The sequence below is a fragment of the Alligator mississippiensis genome, chromosome 1 (genome assembly GCF_030867095.1).
Source record: "Alligator mississippiensis isolate rAllMis1 chromosome 1, rAllMis1, whole genome shotgun sequence".
Lineage (NCBI taxonomy): Eukaryota > Metazoa > Chordata > Crocodylia > Alligatoridae > Alligator > Alligator mississippiensis.
Genome location: NC_081824.1, coordinates 117634711 through 117661668, shown reverse-complemented (window position 1 = coordinate 117661668; position 26958 = coordinate 117634711). Strand labels below are relative to the sequence as shown.

Genomic DNA, 26958 nt, shown 5'->3' with positions numbered 1-26958 from the left:
GAAATGCATTGCAACACTCAACTTAGTGAGGGATTCACTGAAATGCCTCACAATGATCTTTTAAAGTGTTGATATTAGCTCTTTCGTTCCTTGCATAAAGAAGGAGAGGAGGGCATCACAGATGCGCACAACTTTCTGTGAGTGACCTCCAATGCTAAAAGAGTTTTTTATTGTCCCCTCCTCCTTTCTTTCTTGATAACACCACCATCCTGTTTGTCATTCAAGCTTGTGACCTGAATCTTCCATTTAGTCTTCACTCAGTATACGCACATACAGGCTGTTTTGTAGGTATTTTCTGCAAATTATCTCTAAAGCATGGCCTTTCCTATTCATCTACACTGCAAGATGTGTGTTGCATAATTACTGCAACATGCCTTTGATGAATAGAATCTTGTTTATCTGATATCCCTGCAAAATGCTGCTTTAAAGATTCTTTTCCAACACTGATGCAAAATGTTTGCATTCCTTTGCTGGCCAAATTCCATCAAACAGAAAAAGTATGTATATCAGCTTATGGGCTCTCTAGACAAAATCCATCTTGTGTATCTCTCACTGTGTATCAAGTATGTTACCTCCTACCTCTGATTGGCCTGTGATTCCAGCCTTGTTTGAATTTTTAACAATAATTTTCATGCTTTCTTCCATGCTGTCGTGCTTGGGAGGAGCTCCCTATAAATATTGGTAGAGCTACCTCATTATGCTCCTTCATATCCCTCTTTCAGACTCCCCTTTGCCATAAGGTATGCAAAAAGAAACTTTGATACTTGTTGGGCTGCTGATTTATTCAGTCCATTGCCCATCAACCTAATCATCGTCCCACTGGGTGCAGGCACATGATGTGTTTATTATTCTCAATTTACTCTGGAAGAAGGGTGGAGGAGACACATTAAGTACAGTATTTACTTCCAAGGAAATGCTGTTTTTCATTTTTAAAGTTACTTCTGAGGAAACTATCAGGTTGCTTTTAAGAAACCCATTTTCAGTCTTGGGTAGCCATCTGCTCTGTGCTAACTGGCTTCTCTGCTACCTAGTGGCCAAGTGTTGTAATAGCACCTACTTCAGGCAGCCAGCTTGAGAGATCTGATTATGTGCTGTCTCCTTACCCTGGAGTAAATATACTGCAGGATAAATTCTGGAGTAAATTACTCCAGAATAAACATGTGGTGTGTCTGTCTCAGCTGTTTCTTTATACTTTCCATCTGTAGCCATTTTTTTTTGCCTTGAATGTCTGCTTTAGATATGAGATTAGTAAAGTAGTATTTATCCTGGGGGAAAAATTCCTAAATGGGACATAAAATTTTTGTGTTATGAAAGTAACTGCCACACTTAGAGACTATTCTTTATTTTTAGCTTTGCCTCAAAGAAATACATAGGTGCCACAAATTACAGAGAAAAGATTCATAGTACCTTAACACCATGTGGGACATTCCTTTTCTCTGGAAGTGAAGATGGAAAAGCATATGTTTGGAATCCAGAAACAGGTAACCAGTTATTTTATAGTAGTAAAATACAGTAAATTCAGTACTAAACTATTGGAGTCTGAAGCTGTCCAGGAGAGTTTAATAACTATTTTTTAAAGTTTGTATTCTTGTAGTGGGTAAGTAACATGGAATGAAATAAAAATTCAAGATCATGTCCAAGTCCCAAAATCTAAGCCCCAGCTTCTAAATTAATGTGGTTGCTTATATCCTCCAGAGCTTAACAATCTTTTATTAGAATAAATCCCAGTCAAAGTTGTTATCTTGGATATCTAGTAGGAATTGAGCACTACAAATTTTGCCCTTTGCTGTTAGTTGTAATATCCATATGTGTTACCGAAGTCCTTTTGCACACTGATTAAGTACTGTGGTCTAACATCCACTGAAGTCACTTAGTGTGTGTATTGATTTCACTGGACTCAGAAGCAGGCACTTATGGAAAGTTGTTTTGTCTGCATGCACAATTGACTGTTCAAAGGCTGTTGGTAAGTGGGCAAATGATCCATCTAAGTGTTGGGCCACTAGGCTTGCTTATAAATTATCCTCCAAACTGTAATTTCCTCATAACCACCAAATTCCACGGAATTCTACTAGAAGTTCAGAAAAAGCCCAAGTAAGTATGAATTTTAAGTATCTATTATCCTCTAAGTTACAGGTATTGTACCTGGCAGAGACCAAATTAAAACACATTACATTAAAAATGGTTTTGATGATATTCCATTGTCATTTTTTTTCTTTATGATATAGATTTTTAAAATATTGAATAAAAAACAAGAGCCATGTCTATCTTGAAGTTTTTTCAAGGCATCATCAACTAGATTCAAAATCCACATGTATATCACTGTAACATTTGTCCAATACCTATTGAGAATAGATATGCATAATGAGAGAGTTTGCAAATAAAAACCTGAACCTACAAATGCGTATGCAAGTGCTTACCATTATCTATTTACGTCCTGCCCTTGACGTTAGGATCAGAGCTAAATTTTATTTCAAAAGTTACAGAATAATGTTGTCACTAACTTCTGTTTTCCACTGGGAAACATTTTATGATAGAAATCCCTGAGTAAAATATCAAGTTTCTGTCTGGAGAAGCACAAGAACAGAAAGTGTGGTTATATACCATTTCAGTGTTTTTGTTTTTTTTTAAAGTAAATTAATGTTTAAAAGTCATAGAGCACATTTAAATTCCATGTGGCAGAGAGTTTTATGTCTTGTTCTCCTTATGTTTTTGCAATGTATAATATGTGTGTGAATATTATAAGAAGTTGCAATTTAGATTAAGTCTGTACAGTTTCATGTACTAAGAACCATATTTTATTTCCTAGGTGACCAAGTAGCCATATATTCTGACCTCTCCTTCACATCTCCACTTCGAGATGTCGCTTTTCATCCACATGAACACATGGTTTCATTTTGTGCTTTCGGGCAAAACCAGCCAATACTTGTTTATATTTATGATTACAAAGGTACTATAGACAGTTTTTTGCATAAGTATCTAGGTGTCTATGTTTCTAGAATTGATTTGCACAGGTAGTTTTTCTCTCTTCTAAAACAATGTCATAACTATGCTAACATCCTCAAACCAGCTTCAGATCAATTCAGAATTGGCATTTTGTTTATCTTGATCTTTCGAATCTGAATTTTAAACCTCTTATTAGATCCTGTTCTAGATGATGCCTGCAGGAATTTACATTCCATTGGTGAAGTCCTGTCAATGAATAAGGATCAATTTCATTTTCAGACTGGATAATGGAACAAGGCTAACTTGCGCTTTTGAAAATTATGCAGAGTTTAATGAAAACTTTAAAATAGAAGCTTTCTTGGTTCCCATTGTAAAAACTCAAGTTTATAGTGGGTTTCCATGCTAAGTATCAGTAGCTATGCATATGTATCCAAAACAGGAAATACTGCTGACTGGGAGCTCTCGATCTGTGACCTGCAAAATAAGAATCAGAAGTCTCTTTATGGAAGGTTAATAGTGGGCAGAATTCTCTTTTACTAGCAGTGTCTTTCTTAAATTTTGTGGTGATCTGTCAACAGTTACATTGTTTTACTTGAGGACATAATTTCTGTTTTCTTGTCATTAAGACAAAACATGACCAATGTGACAACACTGTGACTAAAATGTTACATTTACTTAATTGTGTCCCCCCCCCAGTCTATATCCACTGAATGAGATGCATTTTATGCTTACAAAATTAATGGCTAATGCAAAATACCAAAAGATTTCATTTAATCATTCTAATATTATAAAAGTTTTAGTCTGTAATAACATTCTAATATTATAAAAGCCTTACCCCCCAGCAAGAGCCAGTGGGGAGGGGAGGCAGGGGGGATGGGGGTGGTTACTGGTAGCCATGGCCACCACCCCGCTGCTGCCACCCCATGCCCACAGCTGCTGCACCAGGCCTGCAGCTGCATTGCTGAGCCTGCCACCACTGCCGGGCCTGTGCCTGCTGCTGCTGCTGCTGCTGTGTCCGCGGCCGCCTCCAGGCCCATGGCCACTGCCGGGCCCACAGGGGCAGGGCGGCAGTGGCATGGGCACTGCATCAGCCACAGGGGGGAACGGGTCTGAACCCAAAACTGCAGGGGTGTGGGGAGGGAACAGACCCATGCCCAAAGCTGCAGGCAGGGGGGGTGGACGCAGGCCTGGCTCTGGAGAGGAGGGAGATACCAGGGGACAGGGCGGGGAAACAGCCGAAGCAGTGGGGGTGGGGGTGAGGGTGGGGGGAGCGGATCCAGCCCCAAAGTGGGGGTAGGGCTGCTGCGGCAGGAGGCAATGGGGTCAGGCCCATGGCAGAGGGAGGGGGGAGGAGGGAGAGCGACTCTGGCCCCAAACCCAAACTGCTGGGGGATTGGGTCAGGCCTGAAGGGGCAGTGCCAGACTAGCACGGGGGGAGCAGGGGCATAGGAATGCTAGGCTCTGTCCCCGCCACCCGCTCCCACGTCATTGTTGACGGGCAATTTGCTAGTTTGACTAATAAGTATATAATAAAATTACTGCTATTAAATGTAGATTAAGATTCCAGTTCCCTAACTGTTGTAGTTATGTGATATCACTGAAAAAGTCAAACGGAAAGAGTTGTTGCAATGCAGTGTTTAGCTGTCTTACTAGAAAACAATAGACAATTGTGTTTTGGATTAATATATTTCTGGCACTGATTCAGGAAGACACTACATTACGTCTTCAAGTCCATTCCTAGTTAGGAGAGCATTTAAGCAAGGGCTTAAAAAATATGCACATACTTGACTATTGCACTCATTGCAGGTGCCGTCTTGAATTCAGGCCTGTAACAGTGTTCTGAAACTGTCTGCTTTTGTGTATTAAAAAAACAAATTTTGGGATTCTTAAACTTGTGCCACTGACTAAAATTAGTATTACTTTTATGATTAACTCTTTCAACACCTATCATTTCAGGTTAACCCTGAGAACTAATTTTGATGACAGCTCTATAAATAATAATAGGGTAATAATTTACATTGATAAATGTGAAGAAAACTAGCTCTGAACTCACGAAACAAATGATATTCCTGTATTAGACAAGTTTCTGAACTGTTCGAGAGTATCTTGTGGAAAAAATATTTTTCTTAAAAAATGGAGCAAATACCACACTAAGACCATGTCGGTAGTTATTTGTATCATCTGTCTGTCAGTTTGAACTAATCCACTGATGTTCTCTCATCAGTAAAATATTACATAGGTTGTGGTCTTTTCAGCTTACTCTGGTAATAACTTTTTGTTCCGTTTTTGGTTAAAAATACATTCTTTGCTTTCAGAAGACAGTTTTATGGCATTGGTGTTGAAAGAGTTAATCATAAAAGTAATACTAATTTTAGTCAGTGGCACAAGTTTAAGATTCCCATAATATCATTTTTACTTAAATCATATGTTTTAAAATATCCTTTAATGTTCTCAGTTGGCAAATAGGAATACTTGCAAACCTTTGCCACATTCTAGAATTTGTAAAAGTCAAGTTTGTGGTTAAAAGGCAACTAGTCAAAACTTTTATTAAAATAACATCTTTTCTCTGCCCTGTGGAATTTCATTTAGGTTTAGTTGAACAATATAGTTTAAAATTCCTATTTTCTGTCTGTTGCTTGTCTTACATAGAGAAATGTTCATATTGAGATACACCTATACTGGAGTGCTGAAGGTTTGGAGTTCAGCTTTGCTGATGATAGATGGTGTAGAAGTGATGTTACAGTTATACAGAATAGAATGTATTTCTATCGTACTCTTTGAAAACTTAGAAAATTGCATACAGAGTCTCTGGCTCAGTTATTTAGGTTGTAAAGTCACATACTTGGACGTTAGAAAATGTTCAGTTTCTGGTTGCCTTTGCAAACTGAATTCGGTACCCTTCTGTATGCATTATGGTAGTCTTTAATTACATGATCTCATACATTTCTTTTAGTCATAGGACTTCTGTTTCATTGGGCAAAGAAAGGGATAGATTTAAGGTTGCATAGGTAACTGTTGATCTAGTATTTCTTAAGTATTGCCTAAATAACTTTCTGCATTTAAGTAGCCTTTGCATGTAATTTATCTTTATATTGTTTAACAATGTTTTGAAAAGTAATATGGACTATGAACTCAATGTAATTTTTTCATGGAAGTAATAATACTTGACCTGAAATATTAATGTTGATTTATTTCTGTAGTTGCCCAGCAGGAGGCTGAAAGAGTAAAAGATCTCAATGGGTCACTTATATCAGCAGCACCAAGAGGGACACAAATTCTTAACAGTTCTGAAATTTCTTCAACGTTTCCATCAGATCAGTTTGTAAATGTTGCAAGAGAGTCTATGAGAAAGCAGAAAGTGAAACAGAAACTTGATTCTGTTACGGTATGTCAAATTTCATTATTTCTCACGAAGATGTAAAGTCATATTCATTGCATATGTTCTAGCTCATAGTTACTGCTGAGTAAACAGGCAGGGATTTACAGTATATCAGTTTCTCAATAGTAATTGTCTGTGGGCATGTTCTTAACGTGTAGTCAATAAAAGTTAACCTATGATAGCTTATTCATAGATTCTTAGACATTTGGGCTGAAAGGGACCCTGGAGGATCATCGAGTCCAGCCCCCTGCCCCAGGGCCAGGAAGTCAGCAGGGATCATAGTATCCCAGCAAGATAAGCATCCAAATGTGTCTTGAAGGCGTTTGAAGTGGGTGCTTGAACCACCTCCGTTCATTGTATATTGTACAGATGTACATTGTTCCATGTTCTCTTAATAAATGAATATAATGTAACTCCTGCTAATGCCAATTCACTTATGAATGGATATTTAGAAGAAGTTATATCACTTAAACGTAAATTATTTACCACCATAGGTATCTATTTACCACAAGTTGGTGACCAGGACCTGTACTAGTATTAGTATTAATATGATTTGCCTAACAGCATATTCTGATTTTGTTCAAAATTTCGCATCGCAGGTTTGCATTTTAGAAGGTAAAAGTTGGGTCATTTGACTATTCAGGATCAGCATGGAGAGTGTTGCCAGAATATCCATTCCTAACCTCAGTCTCTGCTAATATTCTGTGAAAAGGAGCTGAACAATAATTTACAAAAATCAGCTGATTTTTATTGATTTTGTTTTCCATTTTTCCTCATTAAATTATTTTAAGACAGTTTATTTAATTGTATGTTCAGTTTTGCCATCCTGGAAAGGATATCTCTCAGCAAGTCAGCAAATGGATTGAAAGATTGCTTAATTTCATTGTAGCAGTGAACATTTTACAGCATGAAAAGTTACTCCTCAATGAATGGCCATTGATACTTCACCCCTGCCTTACAGGCACAGGGCATATGAGGACTAATTTTGTCCTTAGTGGAAGTTTAATAAAAGACTGAAAGATTTTTCTGAATCTTTATTTCATAGTTCTTATAAGGTAGGCAAAAACAGTACTATTTCCAAGATTGGTGCACAGTAGCTACACAAGAGTGATTAATACTGATTAGCAAAAATCAACATATGCTTGATACTTTTCAAGAACACATATTTACCTTTGGAACTGAATATAATGCTGCACCTGGAAACATAAATGTAACACATTTCTACTCAATTATGCCTGATCAGAGATTAGTAATTAAATTTGAAATAAGTACTTGGTTGTAATTGGAGGTAAAAATCAAATTGTACTTCTACTAAATAAGTCTGCCAAAAAACCCTGTGCTTGTTTTAGAACCATGAGAACTGTACAGTCCAAACGGATATATACAATTGAAATGTTGTCATTGCTTAGAAATGGCAAATGATTGTATTAAGTCTTTGAGAAGTTACATAATTATGCCTTATCTTTCAAGACTGTAAACTTAAATGACTAATATCAATTCAGATGTAGTGTTGCAGTCATCAACTGGTAGTTTCTATCATTTTTAAGTTAAAATTAATTTGTTGGATTAATGTAATTAATATTTAAAATATTTGCTTTCTATAGAAAAAATGTAACTTCATCTGCTGTTTTTTGTTTTCCTAGTCATTATGTTGAGGATAATATGTTAATTATATATTTGCATATAAGGTATTTCTTACTCACATGAGAAGGATAAATAGTTATGGTTGATAATTTTCTACCATGTGCTCAACATTCATGGCATGCCAACACTGCCTTCAGTGGAGCCTAAAACACCACTTAGGCACATATTCATTTAATGGTACAGTGGGATCTGAACTCCAATTCCAACAGTCGTGCCCCCTGCCATGCCACACATACACGGCAGGATGTGCAATTTTGGGGTGAGGGATCAGATTCCAATAGCACCATTACTACTTGCGAGTGCCAGGGGAGCTCAGGCTCATGATTCTCTCCCTCCACCAACAAATTGAAAGCCAAGTGCTCACAGCCCAGCATGAATTGGAGCACCAGACCCCATGGGTCTTTAACTGGCTCCACTGTAGTGCCAGGGTTAGGACTAACAATCAGCTAATTGTTAGTCCCCAGCCCCCAGGACTGTACAGGATTCAGGAAATACCGACTATGTGTTGCTACCCTGCCACATATTCAATTGAAGGCATGATGGAAGCTAGCCACAAAAATATTACGTGTCTTTTGTGGAATATTTTTGTGGCTGCTTTCCCATTTGTCATGCTGTTAATTCCTTGGGTGCGTGGCAAGGTTACTATTTACGGTGTGATTCACAGGGTAATCACATCTTAAGTGCAGTATCTCCTAGGGGCCTAAGAGGCATATCCTTCCGCAAAAATGCATGCCTGTGATAGCCTGAGCGGGGCTCTGGATATGTGAATGAGATTTGACTAATGCAGAGATGTGCAGTTATTTCAGGTGGATGGCCACTTCATACACATTGGAGCTGGAAGGGACCTTGCAAGATCATCGGGTCCAGCCCCCTGCCCCACTTAATGAGGTTTGGTGAGTGTGATGACAGACGTCTTGAGCCCGGTATCACCTGTCGTCTAGGTAGCCCCTCCCCTCGTCCCGCCTGCCACGACTTTGCTGTTATGTTTGATTTGTGAGAGGGTTTCAGTGGAGTACTTTAGTTGAGGGGTTCCCCGGTGCGGGTGTACTCACAGTTGACGCTTCTGTTGTTCCACGGGGCTCCGCCACCCCTACACCCCGTCCACTCGCCAACCGATCATGTGCTGGTGGTATGGTGGCCTGCGGTGCACTGCAGGCCTGCTGTTGGTTTTCTCTGACTGTGGGGACCCAGGCCTAGCGATATCACTGGGCCAGCCTGTCTTCTACTCTCGCTGGCTCCTCAGCTAGCTCTGGCCATCCTTCTTCTTCCCCTTTTCCTCTAGAAATAATATTCTGCCTGGGCGGGGAGACTTCCCGTACTGGTGTCTGGGACCCCACGATCGCTCGGGATGGCTCCGCCTATCCCTGTCCCTATTTACCTTAGGGCACCTGCTCCTCCGTGCAGGGAGCCTTGTTGCTCCCCCTGATTCCCTCCTCCAGAGAGGGATCCTAGAGCTTCTCCGCTCCCTACCTGGGGTAGGACCGGGAGCTTCCTGCCCCCTGCCTCTGATTGAGGCTTTGAGCCTCCTCCTGCCTCAGTCAGGGGCTCCAAACCTTGCCTCAGCTTCAGCGTGGGTCCAGCGCAGCCTTGCTGGTGCCTTTCCCAAGGGGGAGCTGCAGCACACCGGCCGTGCTGCCCGCCTTCTCCTTCCCTCTCTCGTTCCTCCTGCCCGCGGGTGTTGCCGGGGCTTTTTAACTCTCCCGCAGCGGCCGCCGCAATTGGCTCAGCTGTTTCCCTCACCGGAAACAGCTGCTTAAATAACCGGTGTAATTCTGGCTTGTGCGGCTGTAATTGTGGCTGCAGCTGCTGCCGCGGTCTCGGCTTCAACACCGCTGTCTCTCCCGGAGGTAAGTACCCCCGCCCGGGGCTCTGTCTCGGGGTTGTCTCTGCCCCGCAACCCTTCCTGCCCTTAGCCTGTGCCCATGATGGCAGCACGCCGCCGTCACAGTGAGCTTTCGAGGGCTGTGTGGGTAGCCCCTTCCCCCTTGTCGCCATCTTGGGACCAGAAGTCCTGCCCCTAACCCCTGATCTTTGCTGAATACCTGAAGTCCCTCCCCTTGCCCCTTCCCCTGCTGGAAATACTCCTTTTGGGAGGAGGGTTGGCCTCTTAGAACCAGAAAAAAACCAAATCATACGCTAAAAGTCAAACACCTGTTATAACATATTTTAATTTTATTACAAAAAATGTTTTTGTCAAGATTTGTGTTTGCATACAGTAGATAGGGATGATAGCATAATAACTCAAAAATAAATTCTTAGCCTTGTATATTGTGATGGGTGTTTGGGGGGAGGTGTATGGTGGGATGTAGGTTTGTGTAGGGGGTGGGGGTGTATGTATATGGTGGGGTGTGGGGGGGTGTGCATATACTGGAGTGTGGGGGATGTGAGGAGGTGTGTCTGTGTGTGTGGGGGCATAGGGTACGTTGGTGTGTATATGTGGGTGGTTGTTAGGGGCAGGGTGTGGGTGTGTGGCATTTGTGGGGTGTGGGGGGGTGTGGACCCCCCCCACACTCCCCACTTGGCACAGCAGCAGCAGGTGTGGGTGCTCAGGACACTCAAGCCCAGTAGCACACGGCTCTGGCCAGCAATACACATCATGACGAGCATAGCCTGCCCAGGATGCCTCTCACTGGCGCTCCCCACCATTCACGCACAGCCCCTGTACTCGTGCATCACTGGACGGAAGCTCCATGCTTTGGAGCCAGCTACCTTTCCTGCTTCCTGCCACAAAGGTCCTGAGACTCTGGAGGGAAGCAGGGGCCGGGGCTCGCCTCCACCTCTGCTGGAGTCCCAGGACCTGCGTGCATGTTCCTAGTAGAGATGCTCCTGTGCATGCTACGGAGGCAGTGTAGACATACCCTTAATCTGTATGACATTGGGTATTGATTATTTTGTTCCTTATTTAGCAAAGGCTAAACTTTTCATGTTACTGTAAATTGTATTTGAAATTTCAGATGCAGAAACACACTTGTATATAACTACTCATTTTTCATATGTGTTTGGACAATACTAAGTTTATTAGGTACACCTATGACTGGTTTAGCCCTAATGGGCGCATCCACACATGAAGCGCGTGCACTTGCAGCAGCTCAAATAGAAGCGGTGCAAATTTGAGCCAGGGCTTTTTGCTGCAGTGCACGTGCTCAGACATGCACTTTGTTGTGGAGCAAGTTGTGCCACTTGGGGCAAAATAACCCTGCCTGTCTTCTCCCGGATCTGCAGCCAGGGGGAGCTAGGGCATGGGGCCAGCACCTGTGCTGGCCCCGGCAGTATAAAAAAATGTCCTGTCCTGGCCCCAGCAGTACAAAAAGCTGCCCTGGCAAGTAGCTCAGGGCTACTCACTCTCAGGAGCTTCTGGGGCCCGGCCAATTGGTACCTGGTCACACTACCCCTTGTGCCAGCTGGACTGCTGCAGCAGCCCTGAGAGATCCCTGCACCCTTTACCCACTGCAGCAGTCTGGCAGTGGGGACTGCTGCCTGGTTGTGACCTGCTGCGCACCTGCCAGACCCGGATAGGGACTGCACAGCCAGTAGAGACATCTGTCACTCTGGGTCAACTACCAGTGGGCTGAGGTTGCAGGATTGGCCTCTGTGCAGCACTACTGCCGTGTGTGACCTCTGCCCAGCCATCTGGGCAGCTATCGCCCAGAAGATGTTTTGGGTGTGGTGGCCTGCGTTGAACTGTCAAAGAATATCCTCCAGGCCCCATTTGGCCAGGAGGTCAGCCATAGCCAGCTGGGTCCAAGGTGCCAGCTCTGAGCAGGTAGTGTCCTGCTACTGGCCTCCCTAGCAGGAATTCTGGTGTTCCCTATTGGAAAACTGAAAAATACCTGATAAAATCCCAACATCACTCTAAAATACCTGAAAATCTATGTTCCTCCACAATTAAAACAAAAGACAACTATAAAGAGAGAGTGAGACAGCGATCAGTTGGGCAATGTTCTATTTATATATCTACAGTGTTAAAGCAGTGTGGAAGCCTATGAGTGTCTCTATCATAATAATAAAGTGAACTCTAAATACATGTTTCATGAATTTCATGAATTCATGAATACATGAATATATATTTTGCTGCCCTCCCATAGGGGCTATGGCCCCACACAGGATCTACAGCCCCCCAACAAGGGCCAGATGGCCCCTGCAGGGGCTACCCTACCCCCCCCCCGGCAATGTTATTTTGTAAATAATACAAGATTCTGCTTTTCTCCCCACTTCCCTCATGCAATGCATGAATCATTCCTATTCTTTTTGGGCCCAGAAAATATGAGAGTAGAACCAAGACTTGAATCTTGGTCTCATCTTCATCAGTGCATAGTGCTAAAGCTGGTACATTAAGCTATATTGGGGCATACTTAGTAAAATTAATTGCTATATATGCTCTTAAATTTAAAAAATAAACCTGAATTTTTGGTGAGAGGAAAGGGCAGATGGTTGCCTTCTGTGAAATTGGATTGGAATTTGCATCTCAGCAGCAGTTGTTATGTATCTATGACTCAAGGGGTTAAGGTTAATTTATATTCCAATATAAAGCAAACTTTAGTGGTATTAAATCCTTAAATATTCATTCAGTATAACAAGTTGCCATTAAATTCCTGGGTGGCCTTTATCTCTGGAATTTCTCTGCTAATGCAGTAAAATTCTTATAGGCAGCTAGCAGACAAAAATACCAGTTTGCAGTTTTATCATAATTAGAGCATGTTATTTATTTTTATTTCTGAGATGACATTTAAAAATGTCAAAAACTAAACTAGCTTTCATGTTAAACTAACTAAACTAACACCACTTTAACAGTAAGAAAAGCTTAGTATTTTTCAGCACTTGTAACAAACGTTCCTTTACATATAGTAGGGCCCCTCTGCACATGTTGGTAAAGGTACAATGGGATCTAAGGCATGATCCGCACAATCGTGCCTCCTGCCATGCCACATGTGGATGGCAGGAGGCATGACTGTGGAATCACAAATTAGATCTCATTGTGCCTTATTTCTGGTGCAGAGGGAACCTGATCCTGGGCTCCCTCTGCACTTGCAAAAAGCAAGCTCCAACACTGGGAGCCCCCTTGAGCCTCAGCTGAAGGGTGCCACATGCATCCCCAGGGCTGGGAGATGTATCTGCTATGATCTCCCAGTCCCGGGAGTATGTGAAGCCCCAGGGCTGGGACATTGCAGCTGTCGTGAGGGTCATCTCTGGACCCTGGGGTACATGAAACTCCCAGGGCTGGGAGATCATGGCAGCTGTATCCTGGCACTGGCAGGCACACTGCAGGCTACCACCATCTGCAGCTGCAGGGTGCTGCCAGGAAATAGAGTTGGCAGCTTCTGCAGCTGTGAGTCCCTTCAGCTGACAGGGCTCCCAACTGCAGGAGAGACCCTGCTACACATGCATATTAAAGCTCTATAGCAGCCAGCTTTAAAGTTAGTATGCATTTTTGAGGTCAAACTTTATAGTTGGTTGGATCTTTTTGTGGCATGATAGGTACTTTGCTGTGTAGCTGGTTTCAAGGTAATTGTGCTATTAACCAGTTAATTATGTGATATCTGTAATGTGTACAGAGGTCCATAGTCTTGGAGTTAGCAGTGTATTAGTTGAGTAACCTCTGATGTCAAAATATTCCTGATCAATTCCACCCATTTTTGTTTTGTTTTTCTAAACATTTTTTTTACAAATTCTTCTCAGTATATTTTGGAAGTTGTTTTTTAAAGCATTTTCCAAATGATTTGCTGAAAACTTCTGTTTATTGAAATAAACCTGGGAAATATAGGTTTAAATTATTTCAAGTGCAACAAGAGAAGATTAGGATTTAAAATTAGGAGTTATCTCCTTTGTACAAAACAGTAAAAATTCCTTGAATTTTTGAGTTCTTAGCATTATTCTATGTAGCTATGAAATGTGATATTGAATAGTTCTTCAAATTATCCCATTAGAATATATTTGAAACATAAAATGTCTCTTCACTGGTCTAAAACCCCTTAATCTATAGAATATATACCAGCATGCCTCTGAAAATGTATGCAGCCTTTTTAAGAAAAATCTGAAGCATTGCTAAAACCTAATATTAATACTATCTAGCAGTGCAAGAAGCTAGCAGGCAACTTGTTGTTTTTTGTCTGTAATAAAGACATAAAGGCAGATTCTGAGGCAGTGTAAAATGTCATAGTATCATTGCCAGTTTACAGCAACTGATGATCTACCTCCCAAGGTCTTATTTAGTAGATCCTGAAAAAGCTTGATAAATTCTGGGTTTGAATTTAGATCTCAAAAAGAAAGGTTCCATTCACAACTTTCTATGTGGCAATAAAAAAATTAAAGATATATTTAAAATGTATATACTGTAATCAAAACCTTTGTAGAAATATTGTGAGGCTTATAGATAGATATTTCAAAGCTAGTATAGGCAGAGGCCATGAAGCTCTGGCAGGTTAATGTAACATTTACACTTTTACACTTATTCTTCCTTTTCTAATAGTTGGTACTGCTATTCATTATTCTGTACCGAGGCATCCTTCTTGTTCTTTCCAAAGTTAGTCATGGTCTCTTTAGTCTTCATCCACAACAAGCTTGGACAACACACATAGGAATCCATTGTTAAGAAAAAAAGCAGATATCTCATGTTTGAAGTAAATCTAATTCTGTTTTAGTTAGAAGCAGTGAACCAATAGTTAAAACTATTATTCCAAACTGTAAAAATCACAAGAATAATACAGGTGTAAAAATAATATCTTACTGCTTATTAACATTAAGTTAATATTATGCCTGATATTGGAATAAACTTATGTTTGTATTATGCATGTTTTTGTTTAAATTCCGAATTTATTAAATAAAGGTGTGATGAATACTTACGGATGAGAGGGGTCTACTGTAAAACTGGGTTTATTCTTTAGTTTTTAAATCATTTCCTCTGCATATACCGTTACATCCTTTAAAATGGTTTGCTTATTTATTTTCACCAGTCAAGAACAGAATGTAAAATGGTCTACACACTTTTATTATGTGTAGAAGAATTGATTCAAAATAATTAAATTTATTTTACAAAGATACATGCACTGTGATAGAATTTCTGGACTTTAGTATTGTTCTCGTGGCAGCCCATCCAAGATGTATTGTAAATTGTCTGTTAATAATCAAATGGCTAAAATAATAAAATAAAAGCAGGAGATGTTAAAGCAAGAAGACAGAAAAAAGGCCTAAGACTAACCTGCAGGTTTGGTTTAAAATTAGACTTTTTATTTGATCATTTTTCGCCAAAAGTAGACTGGGGAGAGAGAGCATTTCTTCATTCCACTGTGTAGGCATTACATGGTTTGTTCTTTTTGTTTTGGCACTTACTACTCTGTTTTTAATTGGCACATTCCAGCTGCCAACAAGAAACAGAAGAATCTTCAAAGTAACATTGACAGCTCTGCATGTATATATGTGTATGCGCGAGAGAACAAATTGTAAATATATGTGTATTTACACCAACTGAGGATCTGGCTATAATAGTCTGTAATATATAACAATATCATTTTTGTAGCTCTCATCAAACTGAAAATGTGCCTTTTAATTGTGGAGAGAACTCCACATGGGGTGCCAAATATTTCTAAAATATTCCCCATTTAAAATAGAGAATGCAATTTTTGTTTTAATACAGATTTTAGGAAATGTGGACTAAACTGTTAATGTAAATGCAGAGGAAATACACTATTATAAGACCTTTCAAACAGTTTCCTAAAGTATAACTTCCTGTGCTAATAAAACATTTTAATGAAAGTCAGCATGTTTTAACATTAACAGGATAGAGATATTGTGACTGATGAGATTTAGATTGAACTAGTCAGTTGTATGGGTGGTGTGCAATGATTCTGTAGCTAAAGAATTGGCCTTGTACAGACATTCAGTTTCTCCTGGGAGAGTTGCTGCTATCCCAGGAGAAACCATGAGTATACAGATATTCAGTCTTTTTCTCCCAGAGTAAATATGGTCAGTCCAAGAGAAAAATAGTTTAGGTGACAACCAGGGTTAAATCACTTCCAGAAGAGTTTCTTCTAAATGAGCAAATGTCTGTACATAATGTGCTTCTTTAAGAAGAGAATGTAGTTCTCCAGCATCCCCCTCTCTTCCCTAGGGAGACAGTTTTTTTTTCTCCCTGGATGTTGCTGCTTCAGCAGGGACAGAGCATGCCCCCTTCACAATAACTAAATTATGTTGCAGGAAAACAAAGACTGGCCCTGAGAAGTCTGTGCATGGCTTTCATCTGTTGCCAGGCAGACTAAGGGAGCCTGCAGAACATGATGAGATGTTTTCATAGGGGCCCTGTGGCTACAGTGTCAGTTCTGCAAGCTTCCCACTCTTCAGGGCCTCAGCATTTAAGGGCACAGACAGAAGTGTGGCTCCCTACTGTAACTGAAAATGCTTTGCAGGAAGTGTTCTGAGTTACAATAATCTCTCGGACCAAACAGATATTCACTGTTGGTTCCAGGGGAGGGGAATCTAACTGCTGACTGGGAGCCTGAGGCCGGTTTCCCCTAGCAATAGCCCCTCCTCTCGCCCAGCCTGTCCCTGTTTCAGAATGGGAGGGGAACTGAACTCCTTCTGCTCCCTTTTCCCCTTCCCATTCTGAAAACAGCTTGAGGCTGTGAGGCAGCGCAGACAGAAGTTACACAAGATGCTCTGTTTTGAAACACTTTCATCTGACTCCTCATGCAGTGAGGGCTCAGATTTTCACCTGATTGGCCATTTGTAAGCTGTCTGCAGCCATACGCTTGTGTTTGGTCATGGCTATAGACCACCCTCTGTGGCCAGATCAGGCAAGAATTGTTATTTCTGTCTGCACCCCAAATGTTTCTTTATGCAGCTCTGGGAAGTTTCTCTACCAAGAGAACAAACCTAGGAGAATTCTCCCAGATTATTTGAATGCATGTATTCAGCTATTGTTTAGATTTCATAGATTTCATAGACATTAGGGCTGGAAGGGACCTCGGAAGATCATCGAGTCCAGTCCCCTACCCCAAGGGCAGGAAGTCAGCTGGGGTCATAGGATCCCAGCAAGATAAGCATCCAGTTTGCTCTTGAAGGTGTTCAATGTAGGCGCTTGAACCACTTCCGGTGGCAGGCTGTTCCAGACCTCGGGGGCTTGGACAGTAAAGAAATTCTTCCTTATGTCCAGCCTGAAATGGTCTTGCAGTAGTTTATGACCATTCGACCTGGTCGTCATCCCTTGGGGCACTCTGGTGAACAAACGTTCCCCCAGGTACTGGTGGTCACCCCTGATAAACTTATAGGTGGCCATCAGATCACCCCTGAGCCTGCGCTTTTCCAGGCTAAACAGCCCCATGGCTCTCAGCCTGTCATCGTAGGGTTTGCTTTCCTGACCTCTGATCATGCGCATGGCTCTTCTCTGGACTCTCTCAAGCTTCTCCACATCCTTTTTGAATTGTGGAGCCCAAAACTGGACGCAGTACTCCAGCTGCGGCCTCACTAAGGCCGAGTACAAGGGGAGAATGACGTCCCGGGATTTGCTTGAGAAGCATCTATGGATTCAAGCCAGCGTTTTGCTCGCTTTACTAGCCGCAGCATCGCATTGCAGGCTCATGTTCATCTTGTGGTCAATGATGACCCTCAAGTCTCTTTCTTCCATAGTGCTAGCCAGCGTAGCACTGCCGAGCCTATAAGGATGCTGCGGGCTTTTCCTCCCAAGGTGAGGAACCTTGCATTTATCAGCGTTGAACACCATCAGATTCGTCCGCACACTTGCTGAGCCTGTCCAGGTCAGCCTGGATCACCCGCCTGTCTTCTGGTGTGGATGCTTTGCCCCAAAGTTTAATGTCATTGGCGAACTTGGCCAGTCCACTTCTGACTCGACTGTCCACATCATTAATGAAGATGTTGAACAATATGGGTCCAAGCCGGATCCACTTTCCTCCCTTTCTTGAAGATAGGCACCACATTGGCCTTCTTCCAGTCTTCGGGCACTACACCAGAGCGCCAAGAGTTTAAGCATCATGTGTTTAAACTGATCAGTTTAAATTTGGAATATTAACATCACGTACGTGCATTTTCATAGTCTACCTACTTTAACAGCTGTTCACATGTGCTTTCACTTCATAAAGTTTAGTGCAACTCAGTATCTTTACTTTTGTCTATCATACCAAATATATCCCAGGGAGGGACAGATTTTTTTCCTTGATCTAGCTACTCATTATTATATCAATTGCTGTAACTCACACTGGGAATGGTACAGATTATAGATCTAGCCACAGACTCATCCATCTGTTACCAGTTCTCTATTTCCCCACTGTCCTTTGTCAAGTTAGTTCAGTACTGGAGAGAATATGCTCCTTCAAAAATGCCATTAAATACCTAAAATATTTGGAGGAGGAAAGAAATCTGTTGGAAAAAATGAGAACTGAAATTAGAGTCAGTGTTTATGTGCAAAACAAGTCTTGTTATCTTAGCTAGAATGCAGAGCTCAGAATTTTCATACTAGTTTTAATCAGTCCTATTGTATCATTTAAATGCTTGCAAAACACAATTAGAATGATTTCTAGGATGAGCCAAATCCTCTTGGTTCAGAGCTTGAAAAAGTAGGCTCAGTTTAGCCCAGTATTGAAGGCAAGGAAGGCGTTTGAAAACATTTCTGTCCCCCAGCCTGCAGAACAACATTAAAGCAGCTCTGTGATCATTGTGGCTTCCAGTGGGACAGGAGAATGTTTTGACCAATTGTGGCGGAGCACAGGGTGCTCCTGCCACTTTAAGGGCCTGGAGCTGGCAGCCTCCAGGTACCTGATTAGGGCAGCCATTTTGAGGCCTATATAAACCAGGCAGTTTGGCTGCAGGAGGGCAGGCAGCAACATCGCCTGGCCTTAGGGCTGCTGTGTACGACCCGGAGGTAAGGGGGAGCTGCAAGGGGTTGACAGGAGGCTCCTGGTCCTGGGCATGACCTGAAACTGTACCCTGCTGGGAGTGGGTGGTCTGGTGGGGCTCTCAGTGGCGCGGGAGCCCCCAGGGAATGCCAGGCCAGTTATCACCCTGGTGAAAGGCAAGTCGGGCGCCTTAACCCCTAGCTCCCACCACCACCAGGTGGGTGACCCCTGAGTTGGAGGAGGGCCGAGAGGGCCTGTGTTTGTGAGGGGCCCAGAGAGGGCGGACCCCGAGAGTGGGAGTGATGTGGGCGAGGTGCCGCGGTTGCTCCCAGGAGGAATGGAGTAGTGGCACGGTGAGGCCCAGTGTTAGTGAGTGGCTAGAGAGACCCAGCCTGAAGGGGAGAGTCCCCTCGACTGGCCCATGCTGGGGCCAGGACCAGTGGGGGGCAAAAGGGCCGGGGGCCCACCGCGAGGGACGCCCAAGAGCCGGGGGCCTGGGGTCCCGACTGGCCTTGAGGTGGGCCAGGGCTAGGTAGCCAAAGGTTCCGGGGGAACCACACCCGAGAGGGGAACAAGGCTTCAGGTGGGTGAGGTAGCCCAGATGACGGCGGAGTGGCCGCCTGAGTAGGGAAGACCATAGTGGGGTCGCGTAGAAGATTCTGGGGCCCAGTGTGGGGCCGGTGAGATGTTGAACACCATGATGCCATCTGCGAGGCTTGGGCTGTGGTATTAGGGGAGGTCGGAGCCGCAGAGCGCCCCTGGGCATCGGGGCAGTCGAAGGGCAGCCTCCCGCTTAATTAACATCATAATTGAACTCATTATCATCAAAGGCGTGGCGGGCGAGATGAGCGGGCGGTCGCCCAGAGACAGGTAGGCGGGCCACAGAGTTCGGCCCCAGGAGGCCCCCTGTCACACCAATATATTTACTCACCACTATCTCCACTTCTTTTCTTCATCTCCTTTCTGGTGATAAAAATCACCACTCAGGAGCATGCCTGTGGGGTGTTAACTCTTCTGTGTTGGCTTTTCACAGCCCTTTTCCAGTGCCCATAATACAGTACCAGCATGCATGTCAGCTGAAACGTGGTTGTTTTCACATCAAAATATTTTGCCAGGAATATTATTTTTTTAATAAACTAGGGTTCAGAGCTCCTCAGAGGATTGTACTCCAATTCTCTGAAGGTTTGGGGTGACTTAAGCTCAACCTTTAGAAGCAGGAGAGAAAAAGGCAGTAGGGATAGTCTATACCACAGGGCTGCCCCCAGAAAGTATTATTAGCAGCAAGAAAACCCCCCACTCTCAAATGGTAAAGACATTGTTTGGAAGCTACCTTCTGCCTGCAGAACTGTGCTTGCACCAGAAGTTGTTCCAGCGTAGTTATGTGGGTTATATGGTTTGATATTTTTACATTCCTAATGAGCATTGGTACGCCAGCAGAACTTTTTCAGTATAGACAAGGCCTCAACTTAGTTGGAAAATTGTTCTTTGAAAAAGTTAATCTCTGTCTCATGGCAGTTTTTCCACTCTGACATCCCCACTGCCTCCTACCAGGATTGATCTCTTCTAGGCAAGTTCCTCTTCTGGCAGCCAGCTCCAGTTCTGTCATTCAGCTGTAAACACCTGAAGGACTGAGTTAGTTGCTTTTGATAGAAGAGATCTGACAAAGTCAGGAGGTGGGGATGGAACCAGTAGGAGACGAGTTGCTCAGATAAGGGAGAATCTTTTGTGGCAAAAAGGCTATTCTTTGGTCAAGTTGCTAGTTACGAAAGAAACTGAGTTTTCTAAATCTGACCTGGTCAAGTGGGACTGCTGATAGAGATGCAGAAGTATTTCTGAGCCCAAGAGTAAATCAGCTTTTGTTCACAGAAATGGGTATTTATTCATATGGGTTGCATTGTTGAATAAGCTACCTTGGGTCTGAGATGGCCAGGTTACTCACTTGTGGGTGGTTCAGGTTATTCCAAACAAGTGCCACTAAAAACCTTTACATTACATGCATCTTACTTTATACAAACAAACACAGTCTGTTTTAAAATACTTATTAACTGACTTTTCATATCCTCAGTCTTTTAAAAGTTACTCTACCTTTGTTCCTCTGTGGCAAATGTATTTGATTAGTGCTGAGTTACAGTAGGGAATGACATAAAGTCACAGGCAGGAATAATGTGTTAACTTTGAAAGGCAGTGGAATTTTGGGTCTTAAATCACTTCAGGCACATTTGCATATTTTTACTATATTTTTATTTCAAAAGGAAAACTCTAACATATCTTGTAACTTTGTTAGTTCATTCTGTTGTGATGATTCCTTTTGACACAGCTGCCCAAAAGAGTAATATAAAGATGTGTTTTTAATCCACATTATGAGCAATATTGCTTATGAACAAAAGCTTTGCAGTTTGAAGTACTTTAACCCTGAACAATATATGTTGGATATAAACTCCTATAAACTTCACTGTCTCCATGCGCCAAATAAATACTGTTGAGCAGCTGCGAATGCATAAAACATGATCACTAATATAAAATGACAGAATTATTAAAATCTTTAGATAGGTTAAAAAATGTAATAGTGTATGAATGCTTTACTGTAATTTTCCATTGTGTTCCTTAAAGTTTATAATAAGTAAGGTTTTGGAATTCGAATTGATTATGAATTAGGGGGCTTGGGGGCCGGAGGTTGCCAGTTCATTAATTGTAATCAGCTTTGCCTCCAGGATACTGCCCTGATATGGGCAGCAAAGTATTATAAATTGTTGTTATATTTGGTTATCTATGTCAGAAATTAGTCTTCTAAAAATCTACTTTTTTTCAGTTTTTCTATAGAAAAATGAAAATTGTGAGAGCAATTGGGACATTGGAACATTAAAAACTCTTTACCTTGTTATGAGGTCTTGCTTTTAAGAAAGCAGACTTTTCCCGGAGGATTATTTTCTCCATTACTATTATGGTGTGCGTTTCTTGCTTTTTTAATACCAGAATAGTTTTGAAGGAATTATGTTCTTCCTCACTGGAGACATCTAATTCCCATTATCATCAACAGAAGTTACATATTTGATCCTGAATGGGGAACTGAATCTGCATGGTCAGAGCTTTGTACTCAGATGGAGCAAAATTGACCCATGTGGTTCTAATTGTGGGATCTGGGCCATGAAGAGGAAAATAAGCAACTTCAGTGTTTCACTGTAGAACAACTGAAAATCAAGCTATGTAAAGAATATGGCTTCTTATTCTCATTTACCATTTGCCAACAGTACTTTTTGAACAGAGTACTGAAATAGCATGAATAAGTAAGGGCAAAGTACTGTAACCGGGGAAGTTTGTCCTACTTTTATCAACCTATAACTTGGTTTGATTTATTTCTGTCTTTCAGCTTTATTTTGTTTGGGGTTGGGTTTGGCGGGTTTTTATGTGGGGGGGGGGGGAGGCGGTTCTGCCTCATTTTAAACCATAGTTATGTCTGTGCAAGGAAAGCCTAACACCAATGCCATACTTTCACGGTGGCATGTCTCATGCCCCCACACTTCAACCAAGGATTATTTACCTTTGCAGTACCTGCAAAGTGCACTCTTGCCCCACCCCTTATTGTATCCTCATATTGCAGGAACAGTTTCTACTCCTTTCTTGACCGCAGAATCTTATAAGGTACATTACTTCAATGAAGAGCAAAAGAGAAGTAGGATACCAATGTGTTTGTGGACAACCTTGAACTCTAGTTACCAGTAACTAATTTCTCTTTCTTCTTCGATGAATTGTCTAAAACACATTCTTACTGTGGGTATCTCCAGTGCAGTGCCCATATATATCTGGAGGTAGGACTCAGGAGTCCTGTAGGTGAACAGCAGCTGAAGGATCGCCCTAACAAATGCACCTTTCATAATGACATAGGGCACTTTTACATGTGCTTTGGGGGTGGGGGGAGGTGGTGCTTTAATTAGAGTGGCTCCAAGAGCCCCTGTAATGAAAGTGTCACCACATCTCCTGTATCAGCATCCCTACACTTCAAAATGGTGGCAGGGGCACTTGAACTAAAGTTTGTTAGAGCTTTAGCTCAAGTGGCCTCTGCCACCATTTTTAGGCATGGAGACGCTGATACAAAGATACAGGAGGCTGTCAGTGCACAGCAATTGCTATACTCCAGCAGACTCGATTAATCAAGTTGCTCTGACGTGCTGGAATTCCAGCAAGAAGGAGCAGCCTTGGCACTCATGTATAGGTGCCCATAATATTTAATAAGCATGTAAGTGTTTTGAGCTCCAGGTGTATATTTTGCAGATACCACTTATGGAAATATCACGCAGGAACACACCAAGTAACCTGGGCTTTCATGGAGTAGCCACATACCATGGATGTATATTGTTTTGTTGTGGTATCATAATAGTGCTTTAGGGAGCCTGATATCCAGTTGGACCATCTCTAACACTGCTAAATGCTTCTGAGAAAGTATTCAACATGGCTCTGAATACCAGTACAGGAATATTGATGTTTTTTTCACAAATTGCCCAGTATCCCCACATCTGGAAACTATCTCCATGTATTCCGCATCATAATGGTGATAGATAGGGAAGAGAGTACAAAATGCATTCCCTTATACGCACTGATGTGGTCCTTCTACCAGAGGATAGTACTGTATGAAAAACTGTTGGACATGTTTTGCAAGCCCCGGTCTAGACAATAAATGGTGTTCTCCAAATCTCAACCTGTGAGATGAAATCTGAAGTGTGGCATCAAAAAGGTTCGGGAGAATACATAGCAATGAGGGAACATGTTGAGAAGGATGAGAAGGAAAATCCAGACTATTGCACTAAAGCTCTTGACCAGCAAAATAAACTTTCTTGGTGGTTTAAAGTGATACTGTGGAAAGTGAGCCTTTGTGATTGTGTCTGGAGTGGCCTCTGTGAACTCAATTGAAAGAGCCATTTAGTTGTTTGAATCATGGAACACCTGATCAGAGTTGGGTTTTTTTAACAGCTGATCAAACCACAACACTTTGCTTCTCAGGGGACACATCCACACATTCATCAATGCACAGTAGTTACTGTGCATTTAATTTAGTACTTGCTTAATGGAGTACTAACTAAATGTGCAATAACTAGAGTTACTGCACAGCAGTGCCAGCTCACAGGGTTTTAATGATTCTTACTGTGCAGTAGCCCAATACTACTGCGCAGTAGAGTGTTAGCACGGTCTTTGCCCAGCATGCTACTGCGCATTGTTATTAGGCTACTGTGCATTAAGCATCTCATGTAGATGCACTCAGGGTATGCAACTATCACCAAAAAATCTCTGAAGACCTTTGGGGCCATGGAAAATCTGAACAGGAGCCTTCTGACAGAGGTTCTGCTCCACTATATAGAGTGCTGGTATTTTCAGTGTGGGTTCTTATGGCAGTGTGAAAAGGAGTAGTATGTAAGTCAAGATGTGAATTAATTCCTCTGTTACAAGGATGAAAATATGGCTAAAATGAACATCTTGAACTTAGGTTTGGAAACTGACAGCCTTTTTAAGCCTAGTATTAGATGCTCCCTTCTTTTGGGGATCAGAAAATAACTGCTGAAAGACCTCTTCCCTCTAAGGTGGCTAGGAATTCTTCCTATGGCTCTCAAGACCAACAGGAAACAAAACATCTGCTGGAGCAATCTCACATGGGAAGGGGCCCTGAAAAGGAAGGCAGTCTGGGGCTGGAAGAGAGGAGAACTGGATGATATACTCACTTGCCACCCTGTCCAAAAATCAGGTGATCCAAAATGATTCTGGTTCAGGAGTCTAAGGGAAAGGAAACACTGGAGGAGACTATGCATCTCTTGACCACCTCATCAAAGGTCTGGTATGGTGACTTGCTGTGTGAGGTAGTATGTGAGGGCAGATGCTGACTCATTTATGAAACCTCTGACTTTGTTTTGGAGGCTCACCATAGCAGAATATGTGTGAAGATGAAGGCTTCACATAGGGTCTTGAGGGATTCTTCTATAAGCTAAATACTGATGGTACAGAAGGCTAGGTTTGTAAGAGGTGGAGCAGAACTTGAGACCACAAGGTCATTTGTGAATCATTTGGCAAATGCTGAAGAGATAATTACTCTGAGTTCCCAGTAGTGTCCCGAACTTCTCTCAGGAGGCCAGAGCCAGGGAGTCAGGAAGATCTCATAATGATGGCTATAGCCACGGAACAGGAGCAGGGCTGTCCAGGGCTAATTTGCGGCCTGCAGGCTCCTCTCTGGACACTGGTTCCCCTACCGCTTTGGCTGATTCTGGTGGTGTCTCTAAGCTCCCACATCCTCCTCCAGTTTCCACTTCCCTGCCCCTGTCACTAGGCGCTGGGAATCATTACTGGGTGTGGAGGATGCTTGTATCTAAAGTTGGACAGCCCTGATCTCTACAGCATCAACAGCTACCTGCAGTGCTGTCCTGGAAACAAATCAGCCCCCATAAATTTGGGATATGAAAGAATACCCCCCAATCAACTAGTACTATTTTTGCTTAAAGAGTATGACACTCTAACCTGCTGACAGTCTGTCAGTTAGCTATGTGAAACTGCACATTGGCTTTTCAGAGCTGGGAAGAGTGCTCTGCTAACCCGTATTTAGCTGCTAGACGGTCCACATGTTCCAGTGACTGAGCTAGTAGACAGCTCAGCCTCAGGTACATGAGACGAAGACTGGAACACTGAATTAGCAGGGTGTTGGCCATAGTCCATGCTGGGTAGAAAGCCCCAGGGCGAGAAGAGTCAGGCTGGATAAGGAGACTTAAAACCTGAGGACAGTCACTGAGGCATGGTACAAATCAGCATTGCTTTGCACAAGGCAATATGCTTTCTTGTTCAAGGAATTTGCACCAGCTGATAGCAGTACTAGGGATCAGGAGTCCACATCATACTGTGTGCCAGACCAAGCCTGCCAAGTGGTGGACTGAGAATCCTAGGCAGACAAGAGAAAGTTCAAGATCAAAAGGGCCCTTGAGGACAGAAAATGTTGAATTTCTTGGTAAAATGAAATTGGATACTGCTAGGAGAGCTGGTGTTGGTACTGCATCCGTTATGATTCACACTCGTTGAGCTGGAGATGCTGGTGTTCACACCAGAGTTAAGTAACATTCTAATGAGAAGCCATTAAATTGATGAAACTTGCTCTCTCAAAACTCATGATCAAGGAACTGCCTGCCTCCAAAGGGAATTTCCACCTGCCTCTGGATGATGCTAGTGAGTAAGCTTCCTGAGATCTAACTACATACATAGCTTGCAGTAACTCAGATGCGTAATCAAAGGCTATTCCAGCCATCCTGTTTGCTCTATGGGATTTCTCTGATACTACTCAACTCTGTACCCTATTCCAACCCTACTCCTTGTAATCAATAAAGTTCTCCTTTGTACCTAGTGTGGGAGACTGATTGGGAGTGGGTCTAGATTATGCCTTGGAGTTCCCTTGGTTCTGCTGACTAAGGGAGACCACTACTTGTGCTTCTGACTGAGGGAAGCACCCCAAGTTCTTGAAGTGAGTCAAGTACCCTCAAGGGCTACTAGGCCTGTTTTTCACAGGGGGTGCAGAGCCAGAATCAAGCCCATCCCTGGGTGGTGGCAGCTCTACCCCCAGGCTAGCGGATGTGCTCCAGGAAGGGGGTCGGCCAGACATGAGGTGCCCCCAGGTAGGCACTCGGAGTCTGGAAAGTGGTCGGGCGCAGTGAGGTGGGTGGCTCAACACAGGAGCACCCCCTACTAGCCTGCAACACCACCTGCCTGCCCACTCTGGCATTCCCAGCAGTGGGTGCAGGGCAGATGGGCCCAGGGGCAGATAGGATCAATTACACTGGGTCAGCAACCCCATCATCTGCTGCACTGGGTCAGTAGCACCCCCATCTCCACCTTCTCATTCCCCTCCTCACCACTCCGCCGGCCCACAAAATTCCTTAAGTGGCATTCCAACCCAAACAATTACCTGCCACAATCTAGATGAACTCCAGTTACTGGTTGATAACTTCATTTTCTTCACTGTTTCTGTCTTCTATCCTAAACAAAGTAAACTCTGAGTAATGCTATATTAATTCATATTGTATCTAGAGCAGAGGACATAGAAGTACTGTCGTTGGCACATCTTTGTGCCTGCTGTCTGATTGTCACCAAAGTGTGGAGAGATTTGCCCATGGAAGAGTAGCTTTTCTCTAC

General features: G+C 42.8%; 1 protein-coding gene across 6 annotated transcripts in view; it reads left to right on the top strand.

Annotated features, from left to right (window-relative positions):
• Positions 1–26958, top strand: part of AHI1 (Abelson helper integration site 1) — a 221902-nt gene that overhangs the window by 60792 nt on the left and 134152 nt on the right. For 5 of the 6 annotated variants that reach the window (XM_019479611.2, XM_019479610.2, XM_019479609.2 and 2 more), the window contains exons 16-18: positions 1351–1481; positions 2807–2947; positions 6144–6328. In XM_019479611.2, the coding sequence (XP_019335156.1) occupies positions 1351–1481; positions 2807–2947; positions 6144–6328 (457 nt within the window). Of the gene's footprint in view, positions 1–1350; positions 1482–2806; positions 2948–6143; positions 6329–8763; positions 8860–26958 lie in introns of all 6 variants that reach the window. The other variant, XM_059713342.1, reaches the window with a different exon arrangement.